We start from the raw sequence: 13198 nt of genomic DNA on the forward strand, positions 1-13198 counted from the left end.
AAACAGTATGGAGGGTCCTCAAAAAATTTAAAACAGAACTCCCATATGATCCAGCAATTCCAATTCTGGGTATTTATCTAAAGAAAACAAAAGCACTTAACTAAGAAGTATACGCAGTCTTACTTACATAGTCAAGATAATGGAAACAACTTAAGTGTCCATCAACAGATGAGTGGATAAAATGTGGTGTAAATATATATGACAGAATAGTATTTAGCCATTAAAAAAAAAAAATGAAATCTTCCCATTTGTGAAACATGGATAGACCTTGAGGGCATTATACTAAATAAGTAAAACATCAGACCAAGAAAGACAAATACCATATGATCTGAGTGCTATGTGGAATCTAAAAAAAAAACAAAACCCCACTCACAGATTGGTGGTTGCCATAGATGGGGTTGGGAGGTGGGGAGTGGGTGTAGAGGGTTAAAAGGTGCAAACTCCCAGTTATAAAGAAAGTCACAGGGATGTAATATACAGCATGGTGACTATAGTTGATAACACCATAAGGCATATTTGAAAGTTGCTACTAAAGTCAATCTTAAAAAGTCCTCATCACAAGGAAAAAAACTCTTTTTAACTATGGATTGTGATGATGTTAGTTAAACAGTGCGGTGATCATTTTGCAATATATATATATATATTTTAAGTTATATAACAATGCTTTCTATTAACAAGGTTTTTTGGGGGGGATTGTTAAATCAATATTAAATGCCTTAAAGAAGTTATATGACCTTCAAATAGTAAGCAATATAACAAATCTGTTGGGGAGGAAAATGTTTTTAGCTAATGAGCTAATTAAGAACAAAACAAAACAGAAAAATGTCAGGATTTCCACAAGGAAATAATTTATTTTTTCTTTAGAATTTGGCTCAGAACAGTAACATAAAAATATTTACATTAAAATAAATTAAGATGTGATCATTTTAGTTAGTTGTAATAATTATGTTGGAATATATTAGCCTTTCCATGAATTTAATAAAAACTGAGATCTGGTTTTATAGATTCAGTACCATTCTTCCAAATATTTGGTATGAAACTTGATAGCAATGCAACTGTCTGGTATATACAGTGATTGTAGATTTCACCAAGGAACAACGGATGCCCCTTCACAGTACACTGACTGGCCCCAGACACTGATGGCCAAGCCAACAAGCTTCCTTCCCAAGAATCAACGTGGAATGTTTCAACCAGGACCTGGAGATTATTTCAGAGCTGACAAAGTTCTAGGAATCAGCCAACCTATCTTTTCACATTAACCCACCAGGAAGGAAGGAATTTAGATACAATCTTGATTCCTTTATATGTGAACAAGTAAAATAATATGTTGTAGAAACCTTCAGGTTTTCCTAAAATAATAAATCTGAAAAACATATGCTAATTTTTAGGTTGTCTAAAAGTACCCATAAAAACCTGTCACTAGACGAAATACTATATTGGCAAAATTTCCACAGCATACAAGAATATTTTATTAAATTCACCACTGAGAGATAGTGTCAAGGATAAATCAATTCATTTGCTACTGAGATATTCTTGTGAAAGCTTTCGGTAACCTGGAATAAATCAGAATATATTTGCACTTTGGAAGATTTTGATATGAATAGAGGTTGTGTAGCTTAGCAGAAAAAGCACAGAGGGACCCTCCTCAAACCTTATCTTTAAGACTCATTAGCCACATGGTTCTAGGCACACCACTTAAGACTTAGTTTGGGGTTCCATAAAATAGGAATTAAAACACCTACCTTACCGGTTGTGAGAATTTAGAATAATGTATATGAAGCACCAAGTTCAGAGCCTGGCACACAGTAGGCACTTAATGAATGGTGGCTATTAGTATTTCTTCCAGGTTGAAATTGATAGCAAGAACCTTGGCCTCTGCATCTTGACACCAATACAAACGTAGAATCGTATTTAGCCAGGATCCAGATTCACAGATATGGGCTCTAGGTAAAAGTGAAGTCGCTCAGTCATGTCTCTTTGTGACCCCATGGATCGTAGCCTACCAGGCTCCTCCGTCCATGGGATTTTCCAGGCAAGAATACTGGAGTGGGTTGCCATTTCCGTCTCCAGGAGATCTTCCCAACCCAGGGATTGAACCCAGGTCTCTGCAATGTAGGCAGATGCATTGTAGGCAGATGGTAAGTCTGAGCCACCAGGGCTCTAGGTATATAACACACAATAAACACTGCCTTTATCAGTACTCCAGTCATATTCAACACAATGTGAAAAGCTACTGAAGAGAGACATGTCTGTTCTCAGTAGCAAAGATCCTTCTGGGACAGTTAATCTCCTTTCAGAGACTAAGTCCTAGTGGCTTCCCAGCAGTCCTTAAGAAGATAAGGACAAGGTCACTAAGGCTACTGTAATTCAGACCCCTGATCTACAGTTGCTCAAGATTCTGAGAGAGTAATAGCAAATGACATCTTTTAGCAAGTAACGTACAGCACTGAGAGATACACCTGATGTCTTGATTGTGGCCATGATTTCATATAGATGTCAAAACTTACCAAATTGTGCACTTAAAAAAATACCTCAATAAAACTGCTTTTTAAGAATTTACTTAAGCCTTTCGTGGTGAGATTTCCTTCCATTCCCTGACTGGATCCCTTTCTGTGTTCTGAATTTAGGGTCAGAGGAGGAAGGATTAATAACTCAAAACTCCAGTATCAAGGTCCCACCCCAAGCAAGGCCTGCAGGTCTGAGTGGTACATCTAGTAAGCGGAGTCCTAAGGCATCCTTGGCTACTGTTGTAGCTCCTTTTGGCACAGAAGAGTGTGACAAGTTTGAGCTGAAATAACCCCAGGAGGAGCAGCATCTACAAAATCAGGTTGGGAAAAGTGACTTTGGAAGAGGAGACTAAAAACAAAAACTTCTCTGCCAGAGTCACCTGCCAGATTGCCTAATAAGAAATGCTCATCTAGAAGACAACCTGATTCCACCAAGGAGCTCTTGAGTTTCTGTCCTCGTGCACTCCTGGGAGGCCTAGTAGATCCTGCGAGTCGTGTAGTCCAGAACCATGCTGGCGGCGCCGAGCAGAGCAGGTTCCACCAAATCTGAAACCACCACGTCCACGTCCTGAACTGAGGACAAGGCTTGCTGGCGGATGACGTCTTTGACAGTGTGGATGTAGTGACTGGCTAGGACTCCAGAGAGGATCACAAGGGAAGGATTCATAGTGTGGAGGATGTTCACAACCCCAAGACCTAAAGCTGTTCCAGCTACAGGAAAACAAAAATTATAATAAGTTTTTGGGAGAGAGCCCAATCCAAAGTCAAAGAGGAATCTGAAAAAGGGCACTAGCCAGGAATAGTTCACCTATATGGCCTCATGGGAAGTAGTGCTTTTAAAGCTGTTTATGGACTTTCCTGGTGATCTGGTGGTTAAGAATCCGCCTGCCAGTGAAGGGGACACAAGTTCGATCCCTGATCTGGGAAAATCCCCCATGCCACAGGGCAACTAGGCCCATGTGCTACAACTACTGAGCCTGTGCTCTAGAGCCCATAAGCCGCAACTACTAAGCCCACGCACTGCAACTACTGAAGCCTGTGTGCTGTAGAGCCTGCACTATGCACCAAGAGAAGCCACTGCGATGAGAAGCCTTCACAGTGCAACTAGAGAGAGCCTAAGGAGCAACAAAGACCCAACACAGAAAAGGGAGAGGGAAACAGTACTACAAATGACCCAATCAGAAAATGGGCAGAAGACCTAAACAGATATTTCTCCAAAGAAGACATACAGATGGACAATAAGCACATGAAAAAATGCTCATCACTCATTATTACAGAAATGCAAATCAAAACTACAACGAGGTATCACCTCACACCAGTCAGAATGGCCATTATCAAAAAGTCTACAAACAATAAATGCTGGAGAGGGTGTGGAGAAAAGGAAATCATCTTGCACTGTTGGTGGGAATATAAATTGATACAACCACTACAGAGAACAGTAAGGAAGGTCTTTAAAAAACTAAATATGGAGAACAGTAGAAGTTCCTTTAAAAACTGAAAATAAAACTACCACATGACCCAGCAATCCCACTACTGTGCATATACCCTGAGAAAACCATAATCGAAAAGATACATGTACCCCAATGTTCATTACAGCACTATTTACAACAGCCAGGACATGGAAGCAACCTAGATGTCCATCAGCAGATGAATGGATAAAGAAATTGTGGTACATAAATATAATGGAATATTAGCCATAAAAAGGAACGAAATTGAGTCAGTTGTAGTGATGTGGATGAACCTAGAGTCTGTCATAGAGTGAGGTCAGAAAGAGAAAAATATATTAACGCATATATATGGAATCTAGAAAAATGGTACTGATGAACCTATTTGGGTAAGAATAGAAGTGCAGACATAGAGAATGGATCTGTGGACACAAGGGGTGGGGGAGGGGAGAAGGTGGGACGAATTGATACGAATGTATACACTACCATGTGTAAAATAGACAGCTGGTGGGAAGCTCAGCTCTGTGCTCTGTGATGACCCAGAGGAGAAGGATGGGGGAAGTGGGAGGGAGGGGATATATATATATATATATATATATATTTAGAGCTGATTTACACTGTTGTACAGTAGGAAATAATGCAACACTGTAAAGCATTTATACTCCAATTAAAAAATAAAAAGGCAATGCTACCAAATACCCTGAATGCAATTCCTTGTCTCAGTAAGCAGAAAAATTACCTCTGGACAGACATGACAGAGCACTGATCCTGAGGGCACGTGGGCACCTGCGGGAGCTCTGGGCTCCCCCCAGGCAGAGCTGCCCAGAGCTGTGTGCTCACCTGTTCTCAAGATGCTCTGGGCCTTCGCGTTGCCAAGTTTTGCAGCCTGGATGAGATGGAGTGCGCCCACAGCTTCGTCTTTTGGCACTGACATCCCTTCCACCAAGAGCTGGTCTTCTGTTTGAGCAGAGGCGAGAAGGAGCAGCAGTCATTCACGAGCTGCAGCAGCCCCGTGGGAAGGCCACACTTAAAACTGTCTGTGGGCAGCAGGCCCCCAAGTGGGAAGATGATAAGCTTTTTTCACACTTGCAAAGCTTTGTAATCATCATAAATATCCATGTACTACATCTGCCAAAGAGGCATTTGCTGCCTGGTTATACACATCATCCAAAACTTCTTTAACTAGAAAATCCTCCCTCGCTTCTCCATTCCGTATTAAACAGTCGTAAGGTGTTTTTTTCTCCACATTACGAGAACTCCTCTGCATTCATCTCCTTCCTTGTCTAGCTGAGATGCAAGGCTGCTGCCAGTGCCCCACAGCAGCAGGAAGGCCCAGTGCCTCAGAAGCTGACAGACCTGGGTTCAGCTGTCGGCTCCGCCACCGCTGGCTGTCTACCCTGCCCACGTGCGTCCTTTCCACACGTTTCTCTTCTAAGACCCACCCTAGCAGGATTCCAAGTGCTGGCCAGAGGAAATGCTAAATGAATGTATATATTTCCATTGTTATCCATAGTCCCTGTCCTGTGCCCCAACGCTGCCAAGTCACCAACCTAGATCACTCTCCCTCCTCATCTGCTGTTACTCCGTCTCTGATGGGAGAAAATCCCAACCAAGCAGACGGTTACCTAGACAAAAGCTGGGGGCTTCCTATCTTCAGGGACCCTCAGCTGCCCTGCCCACTCTGCCATTCCCCTTCATGGCCCTGTTCAGCCTGCATCTCCTCAGACTGTCTGTCCCTGCCCCCACTATCAATATCTCTGACCTCTTAGATAGAGGACACCTCCAGGCAGGAACTCCCTTACTCTTCTGCCCCTGCCTATAAACAGGGCTGTGTCCTCACACCCTGGCTCCTCTCCTTCTCGCACCCTCCACTTGGGTTTTGCAGCTCATTTCTCCCTGCTTCCCCAGGGGCCTTGTAAGGGCTCCTCCACTGATCCTCTCCCTTGTTCTCAACCCTCAATTCCGCTCCCACTGTCTCCTTTCCATCCGTGCGAGCACCCAGATTCCTCACCCTCAAGGCATTCTTCCTCCTACTCAGGGTAGTTAGTTTTCTGCCCCCTCACCTGACCAAACTTTTTTCTTAAAAGATAAGCATTTATCCCCATGGGGGCAAAAACTGATTCTTGGGGGTAAAATTTTTTTCTTTTTATACAGCGGGTACATAAACAAACAATGTATCTGTGGTATTCAAGTTTCATGGGGTGGAATGATTAGGAAAAAGTGTCTAAGCATATAGACTTCTTAGTGTGGGTGATGATAAAAATGAGGTTGAAAATCAACACTGTTTTCAGGGCTTCAAATGGTGTCCTTCCTCAGGGTCAAACCAGTGAACTTTCTGGTTTCCTTCTACTCAGCATGTGACACTACCCACACTCTCTCCCTGAAACACTCCCTTTTTGGTTCCTGTGGCTTTACCCTTACAAGTACTGATGTTTCACAGGATTCCACCCTCAGTTCATCTCACTCCAAGTCTCATTCACAGGCTTAATAACCACCTCAATGCCAAGGATTCCAAGTCCAGCCCCATCACCTCTCCTGTGCATCAGATCCCTGTGGCCAGCTGCCTTCTGCGCATTGCTCCTGCACACCCCACTGGTTCCCAACCATCATCTTCTGCCAGACTGTTCCTTCTCTTATGTTCCCAACCACAGTTACCCAACCAGAAAACTGCAAGTCACACAGAATACTGTCCCCCTTAAAGCCATCCTCCATTCAACTATCATTGTCTTCCTAGAAAACAGAAGTTTGGTGAACAAACTAAAATTCAGATCTGTCTTTTCCCTAAAATTTTTTAGTGGCTTCTGTGGCTTTCCAGTGGCTGCTGGTCCTGGCAAACCTCTGGCTACACTATACCCTGGCTTGCCCTTATGCACCAACACCTGTTTGCTATGCTTGGAAGTGCTGCCTGGCTCATCCAAACGCCTCAGTAATTCTATTTACCCTCTGGCTTTCAACTAGACAGCCTAATGCTCCCTTCCCTGTATGGAGAGGGCAGGGAGGGGACACTGGTGTCCTTCCTGTATGCGTCTATGTTCCTTGGACATCATTCTCATTGCACTTGACACACCATATTATAATGATATTAAATTATTCCCTCTTATATTAGACTGGAAACCATCCTGATTTTTATAGCATGTCCAGCAACAGCTGTAATTCAAAAGACCTCTCAGACTTGAAAAATTGTATGTTTATCCATTTACTTCTCCATTAAATCTGTATTAAGATACCCAACCTGTGCTAGGGTTTGAGAAGGCAAAAATGAAAGAAATCTCCCCTGCTATCCTGGACCTCAAGACCCTAGTCCCTGTCCACTGCTGGAGAGGAAGAGTGTTAATAGTGGTCAGGATCAAGGAGGCTTTGAGCTTCAGTATGCAGAGTCCTGATTTTCCTCTAGAGAGTGAAAAGCTTGAAAGTTCTGGCTTCCAGCATTCAGCTCTTTTTGGACTATCTGCTTTGAAGTTCTTATCTACCACTTGGCTATTTATCCCTCAGGTGAAAGAAACCCACCATCATGTAGCTTTTTTGCTTCCCTCTGCAAGGCCATTCCAGAGGCATATGCTTCAATACACCCGTGGCTTCCACAGGAACAGTCAGGCCCATCCAGGGACACCACAATGTGGCCAAGCTCTGCAGCACAGAAGGAGCTGCCATGGATCAGTTCATGTTGGTGGATGATCCCCCCGCCAATTCCTATAGTGAGAGACGACAGTCACTGAAGTGGCTCTGCACCTGAAACAGAAAACTGAGCTATGGCGATGCCTCCTCTGTTTAGTAGACTTTGGAATGTGAGGTCCTGTATGGTGCCTACTTCCTTAAATAGCTAAAACTTTACTAAGTACCAAAACTTCACCTGGAATCCTTTTGGATGGAAATGTTTAGCTGATCCTCTGATGCCCTATGTTGCAGCTGCTTGGAATCACTGTGATTTCAACTTGGTTCTCACCAAGGTCTTCTCTAGCACTCAAGTAAGAGCCTAACAGCCATGGAAGCACATTGCCCAGAGGCAACCTTCAACAAGGAGAGACAGGAGCCAGCAGATGCAGTGGACAGCTCTGGGTGGATTCTGCAGGCTTCCAAGGTAGCTTTGATAATGCATCTTCTAATGGTTCTCCTGCTCTGCTGCACTCTTCCCACCGCCTCATTCCTGTGTCTCAGAATCACCTCCAAAATAAAATACCCACACCAAACTCCTTGTCTCAGGCTCTGCTTTGGGGGAAATCCGAGATAAGGTAATCTTTGTAAAAGGTTTCATACACCACCTGCTTTTTTTTTTTTTTAAACACCTGCTTTCTTAAACAGAATATTAAATAGTTTTGGCTCTTCTTAATGCCACCTTGTCTAAAAATGTATGAATCAATAATTATGAATATCAGTGAATTTTTTTTGTCATGGAGCTGAGGAGTTAGAAAGGGCAATTTGCCTTAATAGGTGCTGCATTTTAGAGCTGCCCTCTCTTACTTCCTGTGGCACCTACTCCTCAACCGTCACTCCTCTAATTTGCAGGTTATCACTGGAGAAGGGAATGGCAACCCACTCCAGTATTCTTGCCTGGAGAATCCCATGGCCAGAGGAGTCTGGCAGGCCATGGTCCATACATAGGGTCGCAGAGAGTCAGACATGACTGAAGCGACTAAGCAGGTACTGCTCTGAACTAGGAAATGATACCCAAGCTGTTAAACCTGTGTCTGAGACTAAGTGCATGGTCCGTTTAGGGAGGGAGTCTGACGTGGAGTTGAAGAGCACACAGGATTTGAAGTGAGGAACACGTGAGACCAAGTGTTGCCTCCAACACTGACTAGCTGAATCCATTTCCTCATTTAAAAATTGAATTGGAACATCAGCAGAAGTGACAAAGTAGGAACTCCAAAAGTCCACCCCTCCACTAAAGCAATGATAAACTAGTAAAAACTGTCAGAACCAACTTCTTTTGGAACTCTGGAAACTAACCAAACGTTTACAGCAAACTGGAATAGTTAATTGAGAGAAAACAGCTGAATCTTAGAGATTTCTGGCATTTTCTGGCCCCATCACCCCCACCCTTCACCTCCCAGCTTGGCGATGGCCATAAGTAACAGACTACATTCCCAGTACGGATGGCAATACTGGAGGGAGGAGAATGAACTATTCTCAAAGCGTTGTGGTGGTTTGTTCAGACCTGCTTGGTGGCTCCTGGAGGACCGGCTCAAAGGGCTCGTCTTTATCTCATCCTCCTCAGAACTCTCCCAGGGCTGAGGGGCTACCCAGGGGCATTTGTCAAAGACATTTAAACGCAAGATATACTTATTAGTTTCTACTGCTTAGGGCAATGGATGATAGTTGTGACAAACAATATACTAACCAAAGAGAGTGGGAAGAAAAGCTGGGGAACAGCAATGAGAAGCTCTGCGGAATAAGGGCTTTGAAGAGCTCTGACAATTCCTGGCAATTCAAAAGGTAACATTCATGCCCAGGGCTGGGCACGTGCTCAGAAAAGACCTGGGTATTCTCAGCTCTCACCCTCAGGCTTTACTTGACCAAGAAGGGAAGATGAAAACTGCCTGAGTGGTAAAGGCACATGCCCAACACACACCCGAGATCCAAAGCAGCCTTCTCTACTCCTCTTACCTGTGCCTGTGATAAGTGTCACAAAGTTTTCAAGGCCTTTTCCTTGGCCAAATTTCCTTTCTGCCAGGGCGGCACAGTTGCCATCATTGTCTACCCACACGGGGAGATGCAAAGTGTCAGACAGGGGGCTTCTGAGGTCTACAGAGTTCCATTCTTGAATCAGTTTGGTTGAATGCAGCACAATTCCTTCCCGAGGATTTACACGGCCACCTGTGGAAATGCCTGAGCTCCACAACAAACACAAGGAAAATAATTCTGTTGCACAATCTCAGAAGACTGCTGGCTTTCTGGGCTTAGAACACAAATTATTCACCCAAGATCTCCTAAAACAAACATTACCAAGGACTGCAAGGTAATATAAGGCTAAACCTGTGCCTCCCCATAGACTGACAGTTCCATCAATGCTTTTCACAATGTTTGCTGAGGGCCCACAGACAGGACTGCAGCCATCTACACACATGACAGTGACCTGATGTTCTGCGTCATGCATCAGAACTTAGCAAACTTTGTACATGGGAGTGAACATGCTTGGATATGTAATTCACAATCTCACCTACTCCCAAAATTCTGCAGTTCAGTTTTACAGCTTCTGCTGCGGCTTCTACACACATCTGTAGGATTAAATTAATCCTCTCTTCATACGTTTTAGGATTGAACTGAGTATACTTCTTAACTATTTCACCCTGAAAGAGAAAAACCAGATCTGTCTCACTGGCCTTAGCTGAGGAATATACAGTGAATCTCTGACCTTTTTCATGATAAATCAGACATTGCTTTAGCACAGTACTGCAGACTCAGATGACTGCTTGGGAAGAGAGCCCCTGCTGGCTTGGGCCAGCCCTTGGTTACACCCAACTAGTTTCCAGGAAGCCAACCTGGCATATAGCCACTGAAGCAATGACAACTCCACAGCCAGCCAGATGGGCCCTCTCTTTTGGCTAATCTGCTGCTGCTAAGTCGCTTCAGTCGTGTCCGACTCGGTGCGACCCCACAGACGGCAGCCCATCAGGCTCCTCTGTCCCTGGGATTCTCCAGGCAAGAACACTGGAGTGGGTTGCCATTTCCTTCTCCAGTACACGCGTGCATGCAAAGTCGCTTCAGTCGTGTCTGACTCTGTGCGACCCCACGGACAGCAGCCCACCAGGCTCCTCTGTCCGCAGAATTCTCTAGGCAAGAGTACTGGAGTGGGTTGCCGCTGGCTAATCTGAATCTTCACTAAAAGGTCATATTTTACTCTTTCAGGTTGATAAAATTCCCTTGTTTAAATACTGAAGCAACTAAATAAAAATGCTAAGTAAACTTTAATCATCTCCCATAACTGAAGCCAATAATGGTATCAAACCATGATGTTTATTAAATTACTGTGCTTGGTGACATGTTTCAACATCAATCAGGCATAGTCCCTCCTAATTATTCTTGTTTTTAAATTTTTTTTCTGTGCTCTTCTCACTTGTGTATTATAAGCAAATTTTAGAATAATGTTGTTAAACTTTAAAAAGCCTCACTGAAATGTTGACTAAAATTATGTTAAACTCAATTCAATTTGGAAACTCCTGGCATTTAAAAAATATTCAGCATTCCCATCCAGGAGATTTTTCAAGGCTTTCTATTTTATAGTTTTTAGATGTTCTTTATATAGGTCACATAGTTTTCAGGTTTAGATTTTTCTTAGAAGTTATGTAATGACTTTTTAAAAAAGATTTATTTATTTTTGGCTGTGTTGGGTCTTCATTGCTGTGTGGGCTTTTTCTCTAGTTGTGGTGATTTGGGGCTACGCTCTAGTTGTGGTGCATGGGCTTCTAGTTGCAGTGGCTTGTTGCGGAACACAGGCTCTAGGGCACTATAGGGCTTCGGTAGTTGCAGCTCCCGGGCCCTAGAGCACAGTCTCAATAGTGTGGTGCACAGGCTTAGCTGCTCTGGCATGTGGGATCTTCCCGGATCAGGGATCAAATCCTGCATTAGCAGGTGGATTCTTATCCACTGAGCAACCAGGGAAGCCCATTAATGGCTTTTTATCCATTTACAAGGGTTAATACTGTCACTAATGATTGTCATTAAAAATAAACCTTGTTGTGCTTCTTGACCTTCACTATGCATCAGAATCACCTGGACAGCTTTGAACAAATATTGATGCCTGGTCCCTACCCCCAGAGACTGGCATCTAACTAGTCTGGTATGGGGGCCAGGCATCCATATAATTTTTTAAAGCTTCCATGTAACACTAATAATGTGCAATCAGCATTGACAAATACTCACCTACAGAAAAACTCAAATCTTTATCTGCAATTTCATATAAGTCAAAGTTATTGATACATATTTATCATAATATCTAACCATGTTACTCAACTGTTAGTCTACAAGCTTGTTGGTTTATTCATATTATCCATAAGTAAAAATTTTTTTTTACCCTGTACACAATTGCCATTTTTGCTGTTCATTCCTTGCTTTACTCCCTTCCTAACTCTGAGAATTATGTTAAATAATATTGTGGAAAATATCCTTCTTTTCCCCTTGATTTTAATAAGAGTATCTTTAGACCTGCCACTATTGAGGGTGTTGGTCATTGATATGGAATATATGTTAAGAACCCTGGAGAAGGAAGTGGCAACCCACGTACTCTTGCCTGTAAAATCCCATAGACTACAGTCCATGGGGTCGCAAAGAGTTGGACACAACTGAGTGACTTATCATCATCATCATCATATGTTAAAAAAATATTTTTCTAGTAATATTTTTTAAATTAATTAATTTATTTAGGTTTTGGCTGCTCTGGGTCTTTGTTGCTGTGGCACTTGGGCTCAGTTGTTGTGGTGCACAAGGCTTAGCTGCTCCTAAGGCATGTGGAATCTTCCTCGAACAGGGATGGAACCCATGTCCCCTGCATTGGCAGGCAGATTCTTGGAAGGAATCACCAAGGAAGTTCCCTATTAATACTTTTATAGGGAATCCCCTGGTGGTTCAGTGATTAAGATTCCACACTCTTACTGCCAAGGTCCTAGGTTCAATTCCTGATCAGGGAACTGAGATCCCACAAGCCACGCAGTGTGGCCCCAAGAAAAAAATTTATAAAGGAAGCCCTTTGGCTTCACTAGATAAAATCATGTTTTGTTTTGCTTTTTTTAAATTGACCTAAACAACTTTGTGTTTAAAGTCCTTTATATTTCTCATGGACTCCTGAAACTTCATACACCTATAAGGTTTCAAAGATTTTTCTGGTAACTTTATTCTTCCTTGTTACATCATCAAAGATTATTTTAACATGGACATTTTGGTGTTTTATAAAGGCTCTGTCAGTGTTATGGTGCTGGTTTGCTTAAGAGATTGAAGGTATGCTGAACTCAACTAAAATCATGATCCAGAGGAGAAGCAATTCCCCTCACCATCTGAAGATACCCTCCCAGGGCAGTGAGAGTAATCAACATGCTCCATGCTCCAAGCTGTTACTGAGTATAGAATTTCAGGTCCCCTGCAAGGTAGATGCCCTCTCTGGTGTCTAATGGGTCTCCCATTGTCAACTCAAATCTACAAACTTGAATTCCTTGAGAATTTACCTCTTCAAAATGTTAGTGATTAGTAAAATAGTAAGATAAGCATTGTAATGGGCCTATAAGTCAATACTATTGGCAAATGATTACAAGCTCT

General features: G+C 42.9%; 1 protein-coding gene across 8 annotated transcripts in view; it reads right to left on the reverse strand.

The window, feature by feature from the left end:
* Window positions 1-13198, reverse strand: part of GNE (glucosamine (UDP-N-acetyl)-2-epimerase/N-acetylmannosamine kinase) — a 94584-nt gene that overhangs the window by 57399 nt on the left and 23987 nt on the right. For 3 of the 8 annotated variants that reach the window (XM_081508813.1, XM_081508784.1, XM_081508794.1), the window contains 5 exons: window positions 10110-10239; window positions 9557-9778; window positions 7460-7642; window positions 4793-4909; window positions 826-3218 (listed from right to left, as the gene is read on the reverse strand). In XM_081508813.1, the coding sequence (XP_081364939.1) occupies window positions 2983-3218; window positions 4793-4909; window positions 7460-7642; window positions 9557-9778; window positions 10110-10239 (888 nt within the window). In that variant the 3' untranslated portion in view covers window positions 826-2982. Of the gene's footprint in view, window positions 1-825; window positions 3219-4792; window positions 4910-7459; window positions 7643-9556; window positions 9779-10109; window positions 10240-13198 lie in introns of those variants that run through there. The other 5 variants (XR_014059189.1, XM_081508803.1, XM_081508823.1 and 2 more) reach the window with 5 other exon arrangements.

This window comes from Giraffa tippelskirchi, chromosome 1 (genome assembly GCF_054371585.1).
Source record: "Giraffa tippelskirchi isolate mGirTip1 chromosome 1, T2T-mGirTip1v1.2.pri, whole genome shotgun sequence".
Classification (NCBI taxonomy): Eukaryota; Metazoa; Chordata; class Mammalia; order Artiodactyla; family Giraffidae; genus Giraffa; species Giraffa tippelskirchi.